Genomic DNA, 18,024 nt, shown 5'->3' on the forward strand with positions numbered 1-18,024 from the left:
ATGGGAATGAATTTAGGCATTCCATTCATACTTGACTTCACAGCTGCAGTAGAAATAGAAGCTAATGTTAATGTCATGTTCATACCTTAGCATGAGCATATGAGATGAGGTTTACCCACTTCTCTTGGGATTTGGATCTTAGTAGCTTTGCTGGGATACATTCTTGGAGAATACTTTGAACCAACTCATTTTGGATGGACTCTCCAAACTTGATATAACAGTATTTGGCTCCAATTTCCACCAAGTCCTCCTCCTATAACAACCAGATTAGTCAGTTTTCTGGAGTTCTTAATCCACCTTCATTCCCTAGGCCTTATTAGCTAGACCAAACAAATGACAGGAGAAATAAGCTTAAAAAAAAATAAAGCCCTTCATGGCATGGGACCAAGATGCTTGAGGGACCTTCTTGTCCCACTGGGATTGGCCCGCCCCACCCGTGCCAGTAAAGGGGGCATACTGCAGGACCCATTGGCCAGGGAATTCAACTGGCTGTGTCCAGGAGGAGAGCCTTCTCTACTTTCGTGCCTGCTTTTTGGAATATTTTATCCCTCCCCACCCCAAGTAAGATCGGCTCCAAGCCTCCTGACCTGCCACAAGGATTTAAAAGACCCGGTTCTGCCAGCTGGCTTGGGGTTCCAATGGAGGAGTTTCACATGAAAAATGGTTGATAGATTAATAACAGATACTACCACCCCTCTTTATATCCTACTCTCTCCCCATCTTTTAACTGGGCTCAGTAATTAGATCTTTACCGTTTTTATTTATGTCTTTTAGGTTTTGGATAGTTTGTATCTTTATAAGATTGTAAGTTGCCCAGACTTACCCTGTGGTAAGATGGGCAGCCAATAAATTTTATAAACAAATAGTTCGTAGAGCAATGAATTTAGAATGATAAATAATTCTTGTCAGAAATATGCCCTTAAAAAGTCATATTTTGGCTTGGCCCTCATAACCAGAGTACCAAAAAAAGCTACCTTTTCACAGCAGTATTCTCCAAACCGGATGCCACGTATTATCTGATAATAGATGAGTTCAGTACTGATGGGATCTTCTTTGGAGTTGTGCCAGGGGGTGAAGATCTCTTTTCTGAAGTAGAGACGCCAAGGAGTATACTGTACATGACCACCTTTCTCTTTTTCCTGTTGTTCACACTGAGAAATGGCATCCATGATGTGATCCCGTCCACTGCCCAGTGACCAGACCTAAGGTCATTGTTAAGGGGGGGAAAGTCTGCTCAGTTAAAGAAATACAAACTGCCTTGAAAAAACTTAATATGATAAAAACTGAATGAAAATTGCACAAAAATTATAAAGGAGAATTAATAGCATTATGTATAGCAGTGCATAACTAGGATGGCAAAAGTAGGGGATGGCCTCATTATATGTTCTTCTACATTATTTGTAGAGCAAGGTGAAACAATCTCTGAATTGACACAGATTGGGAAGTTACATTATACATACATACATACATACATACACACACACACACACACACACACACACACACACACACACACACACACACACACACACACACACACACACATATATATATATATATATATATATATATATATATATATATATATAATATTCCTATGTATGTCTGTGTAAACAAAGAAGAAAAATGCCATCAAGAGGATAGCGGATTGCAGCAGGTTAAACAAAACAATCTAATAAACAAATTATATATATTTTGAAGTGATAAAAATTATAAGGCTATAAATAAATTTCTTTGTAAACTTTACTAACATTCATTACACTAACAACAACTCATTTTTTTAAAATTCCAAGAATGTCAACTGAAACTTGACTGTATTTGTCTTGAGGTCAACCTGAAACTTTGCTGACTTAAATTCTGGCTAAAAGGAACATTCTGGGGTGAGTCCTTGGAATAACTTATACTTTATCTTCTCCTTGAAAAAGCAAATAGATTGTGGCCTATCCCACAATCTATTTGCTAGGAAAATATTGACATTTTCACTATTGCAAGTTTTTAGATGTTCCTTTTCTCATCCTGAAATAATTTTATCATATCCTTCATACTCCATCTAAGGCAGGGGTGTCAAACTCGATTTCAATCCAGGCCGCATCTGGGTTGTGCTTGACCTCAGGAGGCCAGGTGAACGTGGCCAGGGTGGGCGTGCCTAGCTTTATGTCACTTATGTTGGGGGTGCCTATGGTGGCCCAAGCACTCTGCCAGAAAAAATGGGCTCCAAAGCTTCATTTTCAGCTGAGATGGCCTCCTGCAACCCTTTGCCAGCAAAAACAGAGCTCGGGAGGTCACGAGACTGACTTAAATGAACATTAAATATATGGTCAGCATGATAGTGACACATGGAAAAAATACACAGCCCTTTGGATCACGTGGGTTATTTTGTTTTCACACAATGACATTCATATGATCAGATTAAATAGAAGAATACATGGGGAAAATCCCCTGGCTGCATCAAAAAAGCAAACTACCAATTCTGATTATGTGAATTTCCTTAAGTTATAAAACCTCTTAGTGCTATTTATGTGAGAAAAGGGTAAACAGCTGGTGAAATCTGGGAACAGATGGAAACTGCATTTTTATATCTAGAGCCCTGGACTAGCAAAAAAAGCCCAAACCACCCAGGAAAGTATTTTATGAAATAATGTTCTCACCCTAGGATACAAAAATATATTAGAAATGAAAATATTTTAAAAGTGTGCTTTTCCAGAGCATTTAGATTGGCATGGCACATAACTTCATTTTACCTTATCATACAAAGCAATGTAGAGAGAGAATCCAAATGTGTCTTTCAAGTTCATTTGATCAGCTACCAGCTGGCAGATCTCTTTTGCAGTGGAGGCTGAATCTGCGAGAACTTTGGTACTGTTGCCGTTCATCATGATTACACTAAGTGTAATTGGTTTCTTACTCTTGGTTGCCTAAAAAACAAAGTACTAAGAAATAGAAGTCTATTCTGCACATGAAGAAGATTGAATCTCAGCTTTTACAATATGGTGTATATAGATGATCTACATCTAGTTAAGGAAGGCTTTGTGAAATTATTAGAATAGATCAATCAATATTTAACTTTTCCATGCCTTTTAGTGTCTTAATGCTAGAAAGAAGATTATAAATATAAATGTACAATTATGAAATGATAGATTGGATAAAATAGAAAAGAAACTGGAAAGAAAGTATAGAATATTAGAAAACTGGAGCTGCTCGGTTACCAAGTAAGGGAAATATTATATAACAAAGAAGAAAGAAAGAAGAGGAATAGAGGGTAAGATAGAGGAGGTGAATGAGAGAGAGGAATGGAAGAGAGGGGAAGGAGAGGAAGACAGGACAGAGAATAAGAGTAGGGGAGAAGGTGAGAAAGGAAGAAAGAGGAGAGGAGTGGGGAGAGGAAGGGAAGGAGGAAGAAGGAAGAAGGAAGGAGAGGGGAGGAGAGAGGGAGGGAAAAGAGGAGAAGAAGGTTTGTTGTGAAATGAAGGGAAAGAAAGGGTAGAAAAGCAACCCCAAATGTTTTAACTTTGTGCTTTCTTCAGAAAAAATATGTATGATTATTTATGGACAAGAGAATATACATTTACAATATGTGTATAAGAAAAGAAAAAATAAAAAAAAATTAATAAAAAAAATGCTAAAAAGATGGCAAATATCTGTAGCTTGGGTGTAGAATGAGGATGGAGGTTCATTCTCTGAGTTTGTGGGTTGGTTTCGAATGTTTTGTTACCAAGCTACCGTATATACTCGAGTATAAGCCGATCCGAATATAAGCCGAGGTACCTAATTTTACCACAAAAACAGTGCCCCACTCCTATGTTTTCTAAAATTTCATCTCTCTCTTCTCACAAATTTGACATGAACCTCTCTGGGAACTGCATGCGTGCGTGCATATTGCGAATTAACTCTATAAACTCGATCCACATCCCAATTCATGAAATCAACACTTCTCCCAAGAAATTCTCCCAACAATTTAGTCACAACATCTCTCAAGTCTTCTTGGTCCACTTCTTCCAAATTTTGAAACCTAAGGAAATAAGACATTTTATCCATCTGTAGTCCAAGCACAGCATTGCCTGTCGTCTCCTCTCTTTTCTGCACTGGCCGCATTTCACCCTCAGACCTTCCACTTTCTGCTTGTTTTCTGCTGAGACTTGTTGAGTATCCTTTAAATCCTTTTGGATAGTCACAATTTCTTCTCTTATTTCCGTTTGGCCTCTTTGCAAATCATCCAGTTTCTTGTCCATATTGGATAACTTTTCCAGAATTCTCTCCATCTCTCCAGCAGTTGGTCTCTGACCTTTTGCCATTTGAAAAAAAGAATCAAAATCCTCAGGCAAGCACAGTATCCTTGTAATTTCCTCCGGATCCACCAGGGGCACTCACAGGAGCAACGAGTCCAGAGTACAGTTAGTCAACCAGGAAACCAAGGGAAGTGATGTCATCAAAATTCTCATAGTGAAGGCGGAAGCTGGACGCCACCACTGTTCCCCAGAAGGAGGGGCCTCAAACCTTCCCTCCTAAATTTCTCCATCACCTCTTCTCCAGAGCTCCACAAAACCGGTAATCTTCTTATTTTAAGTTCTCCTCTCTCCAAAATAACTCGTGCTCCTTCCAACCGCAGGGGAGAAAACCCCCGCACTCCGGAGCACTCCACTCACGCCACCGATATTCCCTTCCTTCTCCTCCTCAATTCTACTCCGTGCCCTGTTCACCACCAGGCTGCTGCAATTATAAATCCAATGCCCCGGTGTCACCGGGCACAGCGGCCCAGGCGACGACCAAAATAATGGCCGCGGCCTGTGGCCTCGAACCCCGCCAAGCCTAGGACGCCAGCATCGGTCCCCACAGTCCTGTATGTCGGCTGGGAGACCCCTGGCAGCCGTCACGGGCAGGTGTCCTTCGAACACCTGGCCCCTGAGGGCCTCGGCGGTGGCCGGATTCGGGCGCTGGAGGCAGGAGAAACCTTCCAGACGTCCGTTGCCACTGGATACCGGAAGTCGTCTCCGCTAGGAAAATATTGACATTTTCACTATTGCAAGTTTTTAGATGTTCCTTTTCTCATCCTGAAATAATTTTATCATATCCTTCATACTCCATCTAAGGCAGGGGTGTCAAACTCGATTTCAATCCAGGCCGCATCTGGGTTGTGCTTGACCTCAGGAGGCCAGGTGAACGTGGCCAGGGTGGGCGTGCCTAGCTTTATGTCACTTATGTTGGGGGTGCCTATGGTGGCCCAAGCACTCTGCCAGAAAAAATGGGCTCCAAAGCTTCATTTTCAGCTGAGATGGCCTCCTGCAACCCTTTGCCAGCAAAAACAGAGCTCGGGAGGTCACGAGACTGACTTAAATGAACATTAAATATATGGTCAGCATGATAGTGACACATGGAAAAAATACACAGCCCTTTGGATCACGTGGGTTATTTTGTTTTCACACAATGACATTCATATGATCAGATTAAATAGAAGAATACATGGGGAAAATCCCCTGGCTGCATCAAAAAAGCAAACTACCAATTCTGATTATGTGAATTTCCTTAAGTTATAAAACCTCTTAGTGCTATTTATGTGAGAAAAGGGTAAACAGCTGGTGAAATCTGGGAACAGATGGAAACTGCATTTTTATATCTAGAGCCCTGGACTAGCAAAAAAAGCCCAAACCACCCAGGAAAGTATTTTATGAAATAATGTTCTCACCCTAGGATACAAAAATATATTAGAAATGAAAATATTTTAAAAGTGTGCTTTTCCAGAGCATTTAGATTGGCATGGCACATAACTTCATTTTACCTTATCATACAAAGCAATGTAGAGAGAGAATCCAAATGTGTCTTTCAAGTTCATTTGATCAGCTACCAGCTGGCAGATCTCTTTTGCAGTGGAGGCTGAATCTGCGAGAACTTTGGTACTGTTGCCGTTCATCATGATTACACTAAGTGTAATTGGTTTCTTACTCTTGGTTGCCTAAAAAACAAAGTACTAAGAAATAGAAGTCTATTCTGCACATGAAGAAGATTGAATCTCAGCTTTTACAATATGGTGTATATAGATGATCTACATCTAGTTAAGGAAGGCTTTGTGAAATTATTAGAATAGATCAATCAATATTTAACTTTTCCATGCCTTTTAGTGTCTTAATGCTAGAAAGAAGATTATAAATATAAATGTACAATTATGAAATGATAGATTGGATAAAATAGAAAAGAAACTGGAAAGAAAGTATAGAATATTAGAAAACTGGAGCTGCTCGGTTACCAAGTAAGGGAAATATTATATAACAAAGAAGAAAGAAAGAAGAGGAATAGAGGGTAAGATAGAGGAGGTGAATGAGAGAGAGGAATGGAAGAGAGGGGAAGGAGAGGAAGACAGGACAGAGAATAAGAGTAGGGGAGAAGGTGAGAAAGGAAGAAAAGAGGAGAGGAGTGGGGGAGAGGAAGGGGAAGGAGGAAGAAGGAAGAAGGAAGGAGAGGCGAGGAGAGAGGGAGGGAAAAGAGGAGAAGAAGGTTTGTTGTGAAATGAAGGGAAAGAAAGGGTAGAAAAGCAACCCCAAATGTTTTAACTTTGTGCTTTCTTCAGAAAAAATATGTATGATTATTTATGGACAAGAGAATATACATTTACAATATGTGTATAAGAAAAGAAAAAATAAAAAAAAATTAATAAAAAAAATGCTAAAAAGATGGCAAATATCTGTAGCTTGGGTGTAGAATGAGGATGGAGGTTCATTCTCTGAGTTTGTGGGTTGGTTTCGAATGTTTTGTTACCAAGCTACCGTATATACTCGAGTATAAGCCGATCCGAATATAAGCCGAGGTACCTAATTTTACCACAAAAACTGGGAAAAACTATTGACTCGAGTATAAGCCGAGGGTGGGAAATGAGGCAGCTACTGGTCAATGTAAAAAATAAAGATAGAGCCAAGTAAAATAACATGAATATTTATTTGAACGAAAAACAATAAAAGTGCAAAAGGGGGTCCCCAAAAAGAATATGGTATCAAAAATACAGTATCTTTAAAAGTAACAGCAACCAAGCTAACGAGAGCTAAAATCCCTCAAAACTGGAGTTCTCCTCATCATCTGTTTGTCCAAACAGAGCTTCAGCTACTTCAGCTTCTGTGATGTTATCCGCATATACGTTGTCGTCATCACTGAGTTCACAGTCGTCATCATCACTGCTGTCACTCTCATACAATGCGCTGTCTTCACTGCCATCCATAGCATTACTAATGCCACATTTCTTGAAGGCACGTTGCACCATGTCCTCTGGAATATCTTCCCATGCATCACGAACCCACTGTGCTATTAGTTCTATGTCTGGCTTTCTCAGATTTCCAACTTTTGTCAGACGAGCTTGACCAGATGTCATCCATTCATGCCACATCCTTCGCACACGGTCCTTGAAAGGTTTATTTAAACTGACATCTAGGGGCTGCAATACAGATGTAAGCCCACCTGGAATAACGGCCAAAGTGACTTGAGATGACTTTGCCAATTTTTTTATGTCATCAGATGTGTGGGCTCTGAACATATCCCAAACTAACAGTGATCTTCTAGTCCAGTCCCCACTCCTCAAGCAAGAGATCCTATACTGTTTCAGACAAAGGATTGTCCAGTCTGTTCTTTAAAAACCCTCCAGGAATGAAGTGTCCAATAAGGTTCAAATTGCAAGTACCGGTAGTCCTCAATTTAAGACTGCAATTGAGCCCAAAACGTTGTTTTGTTATTTTTCCCTAACCGTGTATGTATCCCCCTGCCCCCCATTTTACGTCAGGCTGCCATCAAAGCGAAGCACGGCTGAATATTATTATTATTATTATTATTATTATTATTATTATTATTATTATTATTATTATCATTATCATTATCATCATTATTATTATTATTATTATTATTATTATCATTATTATTATCATTATCATTATCATTATTATTATTATTATCATTATCATTATCATCATCATCATCATCATTATTATTATTATTATTATCATTATTATCATTATCATCATCATCATCATCATCATTATTATTATTATTATTATCATTATTATCATCATCATTATTATTATTATTATTATTATCATTATCATTATTATCATTATCATCATCATCATTATTATTATTATTATTATCATTATCATTATTATCATTATCATCATCATCATCATCATCATTATTATTATTATTATTATTATTATCATTATCATTATTATCATTATCATCATCATCATAACATAACATAACATCAGAGTTGGAAGGGACCTTGGAGGCCTTCTAGTCCAACCCCCTGCCCAGGCAGGAAACCCTATACCATCTCAGTCAGATGGTTATCCAACATTTTCTTTAAAATTTCCAGTGTTGGAGCATTCACAACTTCTGAAGGCAAGTCGTTCCACTTATTAATTGTTCTAACTGTCAGGAAATTTCTCCTTAGTTCTAAGTTGCTTCTTTCTTTGACCAGTTTCCACCCATTGCTTCTTGTTCTACCCTCAGGTGCTTTGGTGAACAGCCTGACTCCCTCTTCTTTGTGGCAGCCCCTAAGATATTGGAACACAGCTATCATGTCTCCCCTAGTCCTTCTTTTTGTTAAACTAGACATACCCAGTGCCTGCAACCGTTCTTCATATGTTTTATCCTCCAGTCCCCTAATCATCTTTGTTGCTCTTCTCTGCACTCTTTCTAGAGTCTCAACATCTTTTTTACATCGTGGCGACCAAAACTGGATGCAATATTCCAAGTGTGGCCTTACCAAGGCATTATAAAGTGGCACTAACACTTCACGTGATCTTGATTCTATCCTCTGTTTATGCAGCCCAGAACTGTGTTGGCTTTTTAACAGCTGCTGCACACTGCTGGCTCATATCTAAATGGTTATCCACTAGGACTCCAAGATCCCTCTCACAGGTACTACTATTGAGCAAGGTACCACATATACGGTACTGGTGCATTTTGTTTTGGCCTAAATGTAGAACCTTACTTTTTCACTGTTGAATTTCATTTTGTTAGATAGCGCCCAATGTTCAAGTCTGTCAAGATCTTTCTGTAACTTGAGCCTATCTTCTGGAGTGTTGGCTATTCCTGCCAGCTTGGTGTCATCTGCAAATTTGATGAGTTCCCCATCTATCCCCTCGTCCAAGTCATTGATGAAGATGTTGAAGAGTACTGGGCCTAAAACAGAGCCTTGGGGTACTCCACTGCATACTTCCCTCCATGTGGATGTAGTTCCGTTGAGGACTACACATTGAGTGCGGTTGGTCAGCCAATTACGAATCCATCTGGTGGTGGTGCTGTCTAACCCACATTTTTCTACTTTATCTAGTAGTAGGTTATGGTCTACTTTATCAAATGCTTTACTGAAGTCCAAGTAAATTATATCGACAGCATTCCTCTGGTCTACTAATTTTGTCATTTTGTCAAAGAATGCGATAAGATTAGTCTGGCATGATCTGTTTTTGACAAACCCATGTTGGCTTTTGGTTATTACTTTGTTTGCTTCTAGGTGTTCGGTGATTCGTTGCTTGATTATCTTTTCCAGAATCTTCCCCGGTATTGAGGTCAGACTGATAGGTCTGTAGTTTCCTGGATCTGTTTTTTTTCCTTTTTTGAAGATGGGAACTACATCAGCTCTTTTCCAGTCCTCTGGCAGCTCCCCTGTGCTCCAGGATCTTTGAAAGATATAGTTTAGTGGTTCTGAGATCACGTCTGCCAGTTCCTTCAGAACCTTGGGGTGTAATCCATCCGGTCCTGGTGATTTGAACTCGTCTAGGGTAGACAGGTGTTCACTTACCATTTTCTTCCCTATTTTAACTTGTGTTTCTAATCTGTTTTTTGTAGTGCTGTTTTTGATAGGTTGGATTGTTTTTTCCTTTTGTGTAAAGACAGATGCAAAATATGAGTTAAGTAGATCTGCTTTCTCCCTGTTGCTTGTCATCTTCTTGCCACTTTCTCCCAGCAATGGGCCAATTGTTTCCTTGACTTTTTTCTTGTTTTTAACATGTTGGAAGAAGCTTTTTTTGTTACATGTTGGAAGAAGCTTTTTTTGTTATTTGTTATTTGTTATCATCATCATTATTATTATTATTATTATCATTATCATTATTATCATCATCATCATCATCATCATCATCATCATTATTATTATTATTATCATTATTATTATTATTATTATTATATGATGATGATGATTTTTTTGCATTGGACAGAGCGAGCTTCAGTTTACCAAACTTTGTATCTTTTAATGAAACGTGTTAGTCTGGAAGGGACTGTTTGAACTCACAAAACACTTGCAACTTTTAGTTCCGTGCTGAGGATTTTTGGAAAGCAGCCCAGCAATATTTATTTATTGCTCGGACTGCTCTTATTTTCACTCCCCCTTTTCTTTCTTTTCCTTCCTCCTCCTCCTTCTCTGCCTCTCTTCGTCCCCACCTCCCGGGATCCTTGCGGGTCGAAGGTTCTGCCCTGCCTTACACCAGCCGCCCACCTATGCCAAGGTCTCCTGGCTCTTTCGCTCTCTGTAAGCAGCGGCTCGGCAGCGTCGCCCCTCCCTCCATGGATCGGCTCCTTCCCCAGCACTGAAGGCATCCTTAGGAATACACCTCCACCTCCAGGAAAATAAAAGAGGCAGAGAAGGTAAATCGCCCGCCCGTTCGGAAAGGAAGGAGAGGACTCCAATGGAAGAAGGAGAGGAGAATTACCAATAACAAACACAAAGCGCTGGGTTAGAGGTGCCTTGTCATGTACAAGGAGATCAGAGAGGGCAACCACCGCGAAACAATAATCAGACTCAAAACGGGCTGCTTATTTGCCATTTGCTCTGGGTAGAACGGTTTTTTTTTTTAAAAAAAAATTGGTTTGGAGAAGGAAAGCTAATTTGCTGATCTGCACGAGGGTCGGTTTCTTTTGCCTCCCTTCTTCTTCCTCCTCCTTCTTCCCACCCTAGCTTGCAATGCCCCCATCTCTCCTCCTCCTCCTCCTCCTGCCCCTCTCGGATTCGCGTTCATTTCTTGCCTTTGGAGCGGAGGTGTTGGGGGGGGAGGGTTTGGGAATAGATTTGGCAGAGGAGATTACCGTAATTTTGCTCACTGTTTACCAGCAAGTCTCGGGTTACAATGTTCACTGGGGGAGTGAAACGCAAAGTATAGTTAGCCTGAAAAAAAACTGAACCGTGTGACTGGCGGGAGAGAAGGACAGCGCCGGGAGGGGCGGGGAGAAATCGTTTGTTCTTGCTGTATTTCTCCGCTTTCCAAGAGGCTTTTCTTTTCACCTCTTTCTCCCCACCTCCCCAATTTCCATAGGGAAAAAACCTGGGAAAACTTGGCAAAAATAAAATAAAATAAAAAGTACTGAGTGCAAATGTTTTTTTATACTGTAGTTGGAGTTTTCCACGTTTCTTTTCACATTCAAGGCAGCATTCTCCCCATCCCTCGCTGCTTTTCCAAAACATGCTTTGAAACCTTTGCATTTTATTGGGATGTATTCGTGACAAACGCCCCCTCCGCCCCCCGCCCCCTCCGCCGACCACCGCCGCCATCAAAAAGCGGCGGAAGAAAACGCCGAGGCCAGCCGCCCCAAAACGAAGCCGGCCGAGCTGGCAAAGCATGCCAGCAGCATTTGGGCTCGTCCTGCCGGCCCAGCTGTTCCCGAGGGCAAAAAACCCTCTCCCTGGGTCGGCTCTGCAGTAGACTCGAGTATAAGTTATATGCCAGCACAAAAAACGTGCTGAAAAACTCGGCTTATACTCGAGTATATACGGTAGGTAACATCTTCAGCAGATATTAGGGGATATCAGTGTCAGTGTTCCTGTTTATAAGGGCTTTGTGTGGTCAGTAGGTCTTATGATGGGAAGGTCACATCAGGTGGGTTTTGTGATGGGTCAAGTGTGGGTTGCTTCAAGTGATGGTCTTATGATGGGTCAGGTGTGGATCACGTCAACAGCATTGACCCTCAACCAACCCATGCAACCTCCCCATGCCCCCCACCCAGCACTTCACCTCCCAATGATCCTTACCTAATGTTACCTCCCCATCACAAGACCCCTCACAAGACCCTCACCTAATTGGACATCCCCATCACAAGACCTACTGACCACACGAAGCCCTTATAAACAGAGGAACATTTGATACCCCTTAAACTCTGTTGAAGATGTTATCGAGCCTGGTAATAAAATGTTTGGAAACCAACCCACAAGCTTGGAGAACGAGCCTCCACTCTCAAGTACTTTTTTCTATGCTTATGTGTAAATGGTATTACCTAGAGATGTTTTTTTGCATCATCAAGTTCCTCTTATGATGTTTATTCGTAAATTTACATCCACTAAAGTCCTCTCCAATGTTAATCTTTTTCCTGATTGCTTAATAGCCTATGACTATCATTAAGTGTTGTATCGTTTGTTAAATTTGTACCCTATGACTATCATTAAATGTTGTAAATGTTGCACCTTGATGAAGGTATATTTTATGTACAATAAGAGCATATGCACCAAGACAAATTCATTGTGTGTACAATCACACTTGGCCAATAAAAAATTCTATTCTATTCTATTCTATTCTATTCTATTTTACTGTTTGATAGTTGCTCCTTTCAACTCTTTCCTGTTCTCTAAAGATATTAGTAAGATCTTTTCTCTCTTGAATAGCTGATCTTTCCCCATAGCCATTTTGTATTGCTTTTGACAAAAGTAATTGCTAGCTTTTTTTACTTACCCTTTTTAATAGCAAAAATTCAATTTTGAGGGGTAAATATAATAATTCAGTAATTTAATTTAAATTACAGGAAATAAACTTGCATTTGTGCAATTTAAAGAAAGTTCTGGAAAAAATGCTGATTTTTGTTTGCTTATTTAGAATGGCTAGTGCAGCAAATGTGTCTCAAATGAAGGCTGTTAAAAGAAAGAGAACATGGATTTCATAAGAAACTCTAGCTAAATGGTGTCAGCTGGATTCCTCATAAAAAGTGAATGAAGAGAGCTAATGTGGAACCTACTCTATGTGATTTCAGGCATGGAAGGAAACTTAAAATATCAGAAAAAGGATGCAAAATAATTGGCCATTTGGTGAGGACAATGGCAATTCTAATCCAACATAGCTGGAGGATATCAGACTGGAAAATATTAATTTAGATAATTAGAATTACCTATCCTATGTCCTACCATACCATAATTTTTGATGTAAGAAAAGAGCAGGTAAAATGTAATGTAATTTGGGTAATAGTTACCTGCAACTCCATCCAGCTAGGTGGTTCAGATCGTGTTCCATTCATATAAGTTCGCCTCAACCGTTCAGAACAATATGGTGCATACAATAATGGTCCACCCCGAATGAAATTTAGTAGATACTGGTATGAAGTAAAATACGTTATTTGAAAGCACATGACCACATACATTTGTTAGGATCTTCTATAACGTAAGTAGAACATAATGAAAATGTTTTCAGTCCAAGTTACTTTTTGGGCTTTGAATAACATGTCTCAAATATAATGATACTCTTTAAATACCCTTTAAGAATGGGCTTGACAAAGTAGAAGGTTAAATCATTTTTTAGGCTGCAAACATGAAAATATTCGGCCTGTGTCTGAAAACTGCAAATGTCAACCTTCAGTGTGTAAGACAGATACAAACTTCACAATGATTGTCAAAATCCAAATGTTGCCAATAAGATGTTTTTAGGATAGCATTAAGACAGAAAGCAGCCAAGAATTGGGAGTAAAGAGGAAGAAAGTCAATATATACAATAAGAAGGGAAACACTAGAAAGAATAGGGAATAATTGCTGCTGAATTTTGCATTAGGCAACTATGGGCTAGAGCAGAGCTTAGCAACCTGTACCCAAAACCATCTAGCCCAGGGGTCCCTAACCCCCGGTCTCTGGATGGCCAGAAACTGGGCCACGCAAACAAGCAAAGCCCATCCATGCAGGCAGCATGTGAAAACATGTCCCATCAGGTCTGTGGAAAAACCTCTTTCCACAGAACTGGTCCCTGGTGCCCAAAAGGTTAGGGGCCGCTGGCCTAAATGAAATATATTTACCTCATATGCACAGAAAGGATGCTTGTTGCCTCCTCAGGCAACCATTTTAACTATGGTTTTACCAGCTGTCTCTGTGCAACTTGTGCAAAAAGTAAATTATCCAATATCTTCTTAAAAACTTCCAGTGTTGGAGCATTTACAACAAAGTACCCCAGAATGGTGGCAGTAGTATAACCTCTGGCCCCTACACTGAAGATGTTTGTCACCCCAGGGCTAAAGCTTTGTTCTACACATGGTCTTCAGCCACTAACTGAAGTAGCTTTTACTAGGAGCAAACAACTACAGAATCAATACCTTCACAAACTGGTTTGAAGGGCAGAAAGAACCAAGGCAAAGTGACAGCAAGATCCAACCTCTATGGTAACTAGTTTTATTGTTATTTTCAGTGAGTTGTTTGCAGATCTGGCAATAAATCTCATCCCTGTTATAGAAAACAAATAGGCATTTTTTTTATGTTTCAAGTTCATCATCTCAGAAGCTAGCAAACTTTTCTGGCCAGAGATCACGTTTAATTACATTTTTTAAAAAGGACTGTGTTCTCTGTTGGCTGCAGCAGGGATGAAGAGCCAAAAAGTTCGCCTTTCCTCCTTTTGGGAAAGTGGGATTTAATGACATTCCTATTTTGCATAATAGGAAAAAAAAGGAAAATCATAGTAGGGAGGAAAAAAGATTTTAAAAACCCAAATACTTTCTCAACAAAATGAATATAAAAAAATGCACAGTTGAGGAATCATAGGGGAAAAATGGATGCAGTGTTGAATATGTCTCTTATTCTCTGTTACTTATCGTGCATTTTGGTTTTCAGGGTTAATTCATGCCCTGTACATCAGCTTTACCTATAACAATGTTTACTTTGCAGGGAAAACAAATCAAACCAATGAGTCCTCTAGATGAGTTGTGAAACTTCACCCTTGTTATGAAATTGGCTGAACAAAAAATGGAGGATCTCACGTGAAATTTAAGAGATTTAAAACCTCACACATGATATTGTTCACTTAAATGTAAGCTTAACTAAAATATTTTATGACTTTTGTTTAAAAGTGCAACTGATAAAAAAATAAACTATATAATATACTTTTATATTTAAAAATCTTGAAATTCAGCTCAAAAGCAGTAGAAAAAACTTTGCTTCAAGCTTTTTGCAAAGAAAATAAAAAACAACATAGGCTATAAGAAAAAGTATGCTTCAAAGTTTTAATGTCAGACATACAAGGAACAATTGGCATAAGTATCAACCACATAATTAGTGATAACAAGAACACTTCTGATGAAGCTTAATAGCTTTTTATATAGCCTTATTGCACAAAACATATACATACATGATTTCAATACCTAAAGGAAACATGAGTTTTGTTCAAGCCATTTTAAATGTACATCTGGATCTGTGCATTTGCTATTGAAAATAAAGGTACTATTTCATAAATGTAATACCTGATGGCAGAACGCAGGATAGCATTTCCAATGATAAACTGCACTTTTTCAAGGTTAGATATAGGCCTCTCAGACTCAGAGTATTCCTCCTGAAACATATCTTCCCCATTCATCAGCTGGCTTTTTATCTAAAATAACCATAAAACCATTCACCCTTTTTTGATTAGAATTGTTTTAAATGGCACCCAATCCATGCTAGAATGGTACACCAGCTCAGCCCCTCCAACCTGATATGCTTTAAATGTTTGGACCAGACTAATCTCAAAACAAAGTAGGAAGTGATAACAGGATAAGTAAGATATATGCTCCATTCCTCCCATGTTGCTTTGGACATGAGGAATGTCTGTCTGTTCATCAGCAACCTAGTTTGTTGACATTATTCATTTTATATTTAAGATACAAGAGGCGGGGAAACATCTGCATATGTCTGCTGCTTTCTCAAAAAGTTTCTGCCTTGCAATAAGCCCCAAAAAGTATATTTTCAATAGGAGACTGTAATGCCTATTGGATGGTGAGAAGAAAATATGCAACAAACCTTATCAGCCATTTTGGAGTTACGCTTCAGTTTCACAGAAGAAATTACCTTGGAGAACTTGTTAACTTTTTTGATGTCTACCTAAGTTATCCAATTTATGAAGAAGAAAAAAAGAGTTAGCTTGATTCCCCAAAACCAAGATAAACTGAAAAAGAAGGGGAACCAGCACTCATAAGCATTGAGTTATATGAAGAAAGCAGTTTTTTAAAGTCTCAAACATTGTTTTTTATTGTTATTTGTAATAAATAATTTTGGAAAGCAACCTTTTTCTCCTCTTTGTAGTTTCATTTAATTACCCATCAAGATATTACTTCTTATGTTACTATTTTGATATTATGATTTTTTTAAATTAGTATTTTAAGTCACTTGTCTTCAGAAATGGAATGGCGTAAAATTTGCAACAAGTAATTGGTTAAATAATAGCTATTAACTGATGGCTACCTTGAGTGTGGAGTTTAACAAAATGTTACATTCTTTATTAGATTCAATAAATTTGTCATAGACATTTATGTTAGAAAAATGTCACATTCTATGACATTAATGCTATAAATTCTAAGTCATAACTGCTCTACTAGCAGTGTATAGTAAGCTTTAGAAAATTAACCAGTAGTTAAAGAAATTTTAAAAGTCAAAAACATTACAGAGTGAGAAAATTGAATTTAAGAAGAAAGTGTGGCAGCAAACCATTCTCATCTTATTTTACTGATGGAATGGAACTAGGTTTCTTAGTCTATTGTGGAAGATATAGACAGAATTGAACTGAGTCTGCTTCCATTTTAGTAAGATGTTTTTCTCTTGTGGAGAACAAGATGAGGATCATGCTGAGTCTTTCTAGTGTTCTGTAGACACTTAAGACTAACTTCCTGGCAGTGTTATAAATTATATGTTCTGTCATGCAAATGGAATGTGGTGCTTTCTTTTCACTAAACAGAGTGCGAATAAACTCTGACCCAATTTTCTGACTAAACCAAAACTGCTTACAATTAACAATTACGGACAGCTATCCTGTCCCCGTAACTCTACTAATTCAAATCAGCAAGTTGCAGCTGAAATAAATTAACATTTAAGCCCCAAAGACAGAGCAAACATTTCTAAAATCACTGAAGTCCAGAGTCTGTGGTTTGTACATGGCACACAAGATGACACTTCATGTTTGATAACTCTCTGAAAAGATGGGCATTATCAAGCCCTTCACAGGCTACAAATACTTGTTGACTGCAGGGTACAAATTGTCCACAGCTGCCCATGTTATGAACCACTGAATTAAATGTTGTAGGACTTGCCCAGATCACAGATGCCAACATGGTCAGTAACATCTGACACCTCTCCTGATGCTATTTAGGCTTCTTGTCCTACCTGCTCTGTTAAATCTTTTTAATTAAAATGATAGGAAGCTAGCATGCCGCAAAGCAAAATAGCATTATGAAGCATAATCTGAATTTCCAACAATGTCTCTTCACTCTACATATTTCTCTTGAACTAGATCAGACAGTCCTAATCCGAATCAGCACTTCAGGAAGAGGGAGTGAGAGTGAGAGTGAGATACTTCCTGCACCAAAATAAATTTATTCGTCTGAGAATCCTTCCCCAGAAATTATCATTGCAAGTAACACTTCAGTGGGCAAATAACAATTAGTGATAAATCAGTATGAAGCAGCAAATAATTAGGATTCTAATTTTTCAATTTAAATAAGCTTATAGCAATGAAAAATATATTTACTATATTTAACTGCTTACAGGCTGTGGTTGGCTTTTCTTGTCAAAGCTTTCATAAATCTGGGTCTCCTTGGAACTTCTTTTGCTGTTGATATTCTGCACTCTTTCTGGCAAATCACCCATGAACTGCAAAATGATTGTCCATACAGCTAGAGAGGCCTAGTGAGAACAGATAGTAGACATACTTACTGTCCTTGCAATTATGATGCATTTAATTAACAAATACTTATTAGCTGAATGGAAAGAAATTAACTTTCTTGATTTTTGTACATCACCATATGAATGTACTTAATTTCTATTGAACATTATGAGAATTAGTACACCTCTATGTTTAC

General features: G+C 38.7%; 1 protein-coding gene across 1 annotated transcript in view; it reads right to left on the minus strand.

Annotated features, from left to right (window-relative positions):
- MYO7B (myosin VIIB) overlaps positions 1–18,024 on the minus strand; it is a 91,691-nt gene that overhangs the window by 19,132 nt on the left and 54,535 nt on the right. The window contains exons 24-31 of the mRNA XM_058187988.1: positions 17,711–17,848; positions 15,974–16,054; positions 15,439–15,566; positions 14,302–14,428; positions 13,198–13,317; positions 5,774–5,947; positions 975–1,202; positions 86–253 (exon numbers count right to left, since the gene is read on the minus strand). Of these exons, the coding sequence (XP_058043971.1) occupies positions 86–253; positions 975–1,202; positions 5,774–5,947; positions 13,198–13,317; positions 14,302–14,428; positions 15,439–15,566; positions 15,974–16,054; positions 17,711–17,848 (1,164 nt within the window). The remainder of the gene's footprint in view (positions 1–85; positions 254–974; positions 1,203–5,773; positions 5,948–13,197; positions 13,318–14,301; positions 14,429–15,438; positions 15,567–15,973; positions 16,055–17,710; positions 17,849–18,024) is intronic.

Source organism: Ahaetulla prasina, chromosome 6 (genome assembly GCF_028640845.1).
Source record: "Ahaetulla prasina isolate Xishuangbanna chromosome 6, ASM2864084v1, whole genome shotgun sequence".
Classification (NCBI taxonomy): Eukaryota; Metazoa; Chordata; class Lepidosauria; order Squamata; family Colubridae; genus Ahaetulla; species Ahaetulla prasina.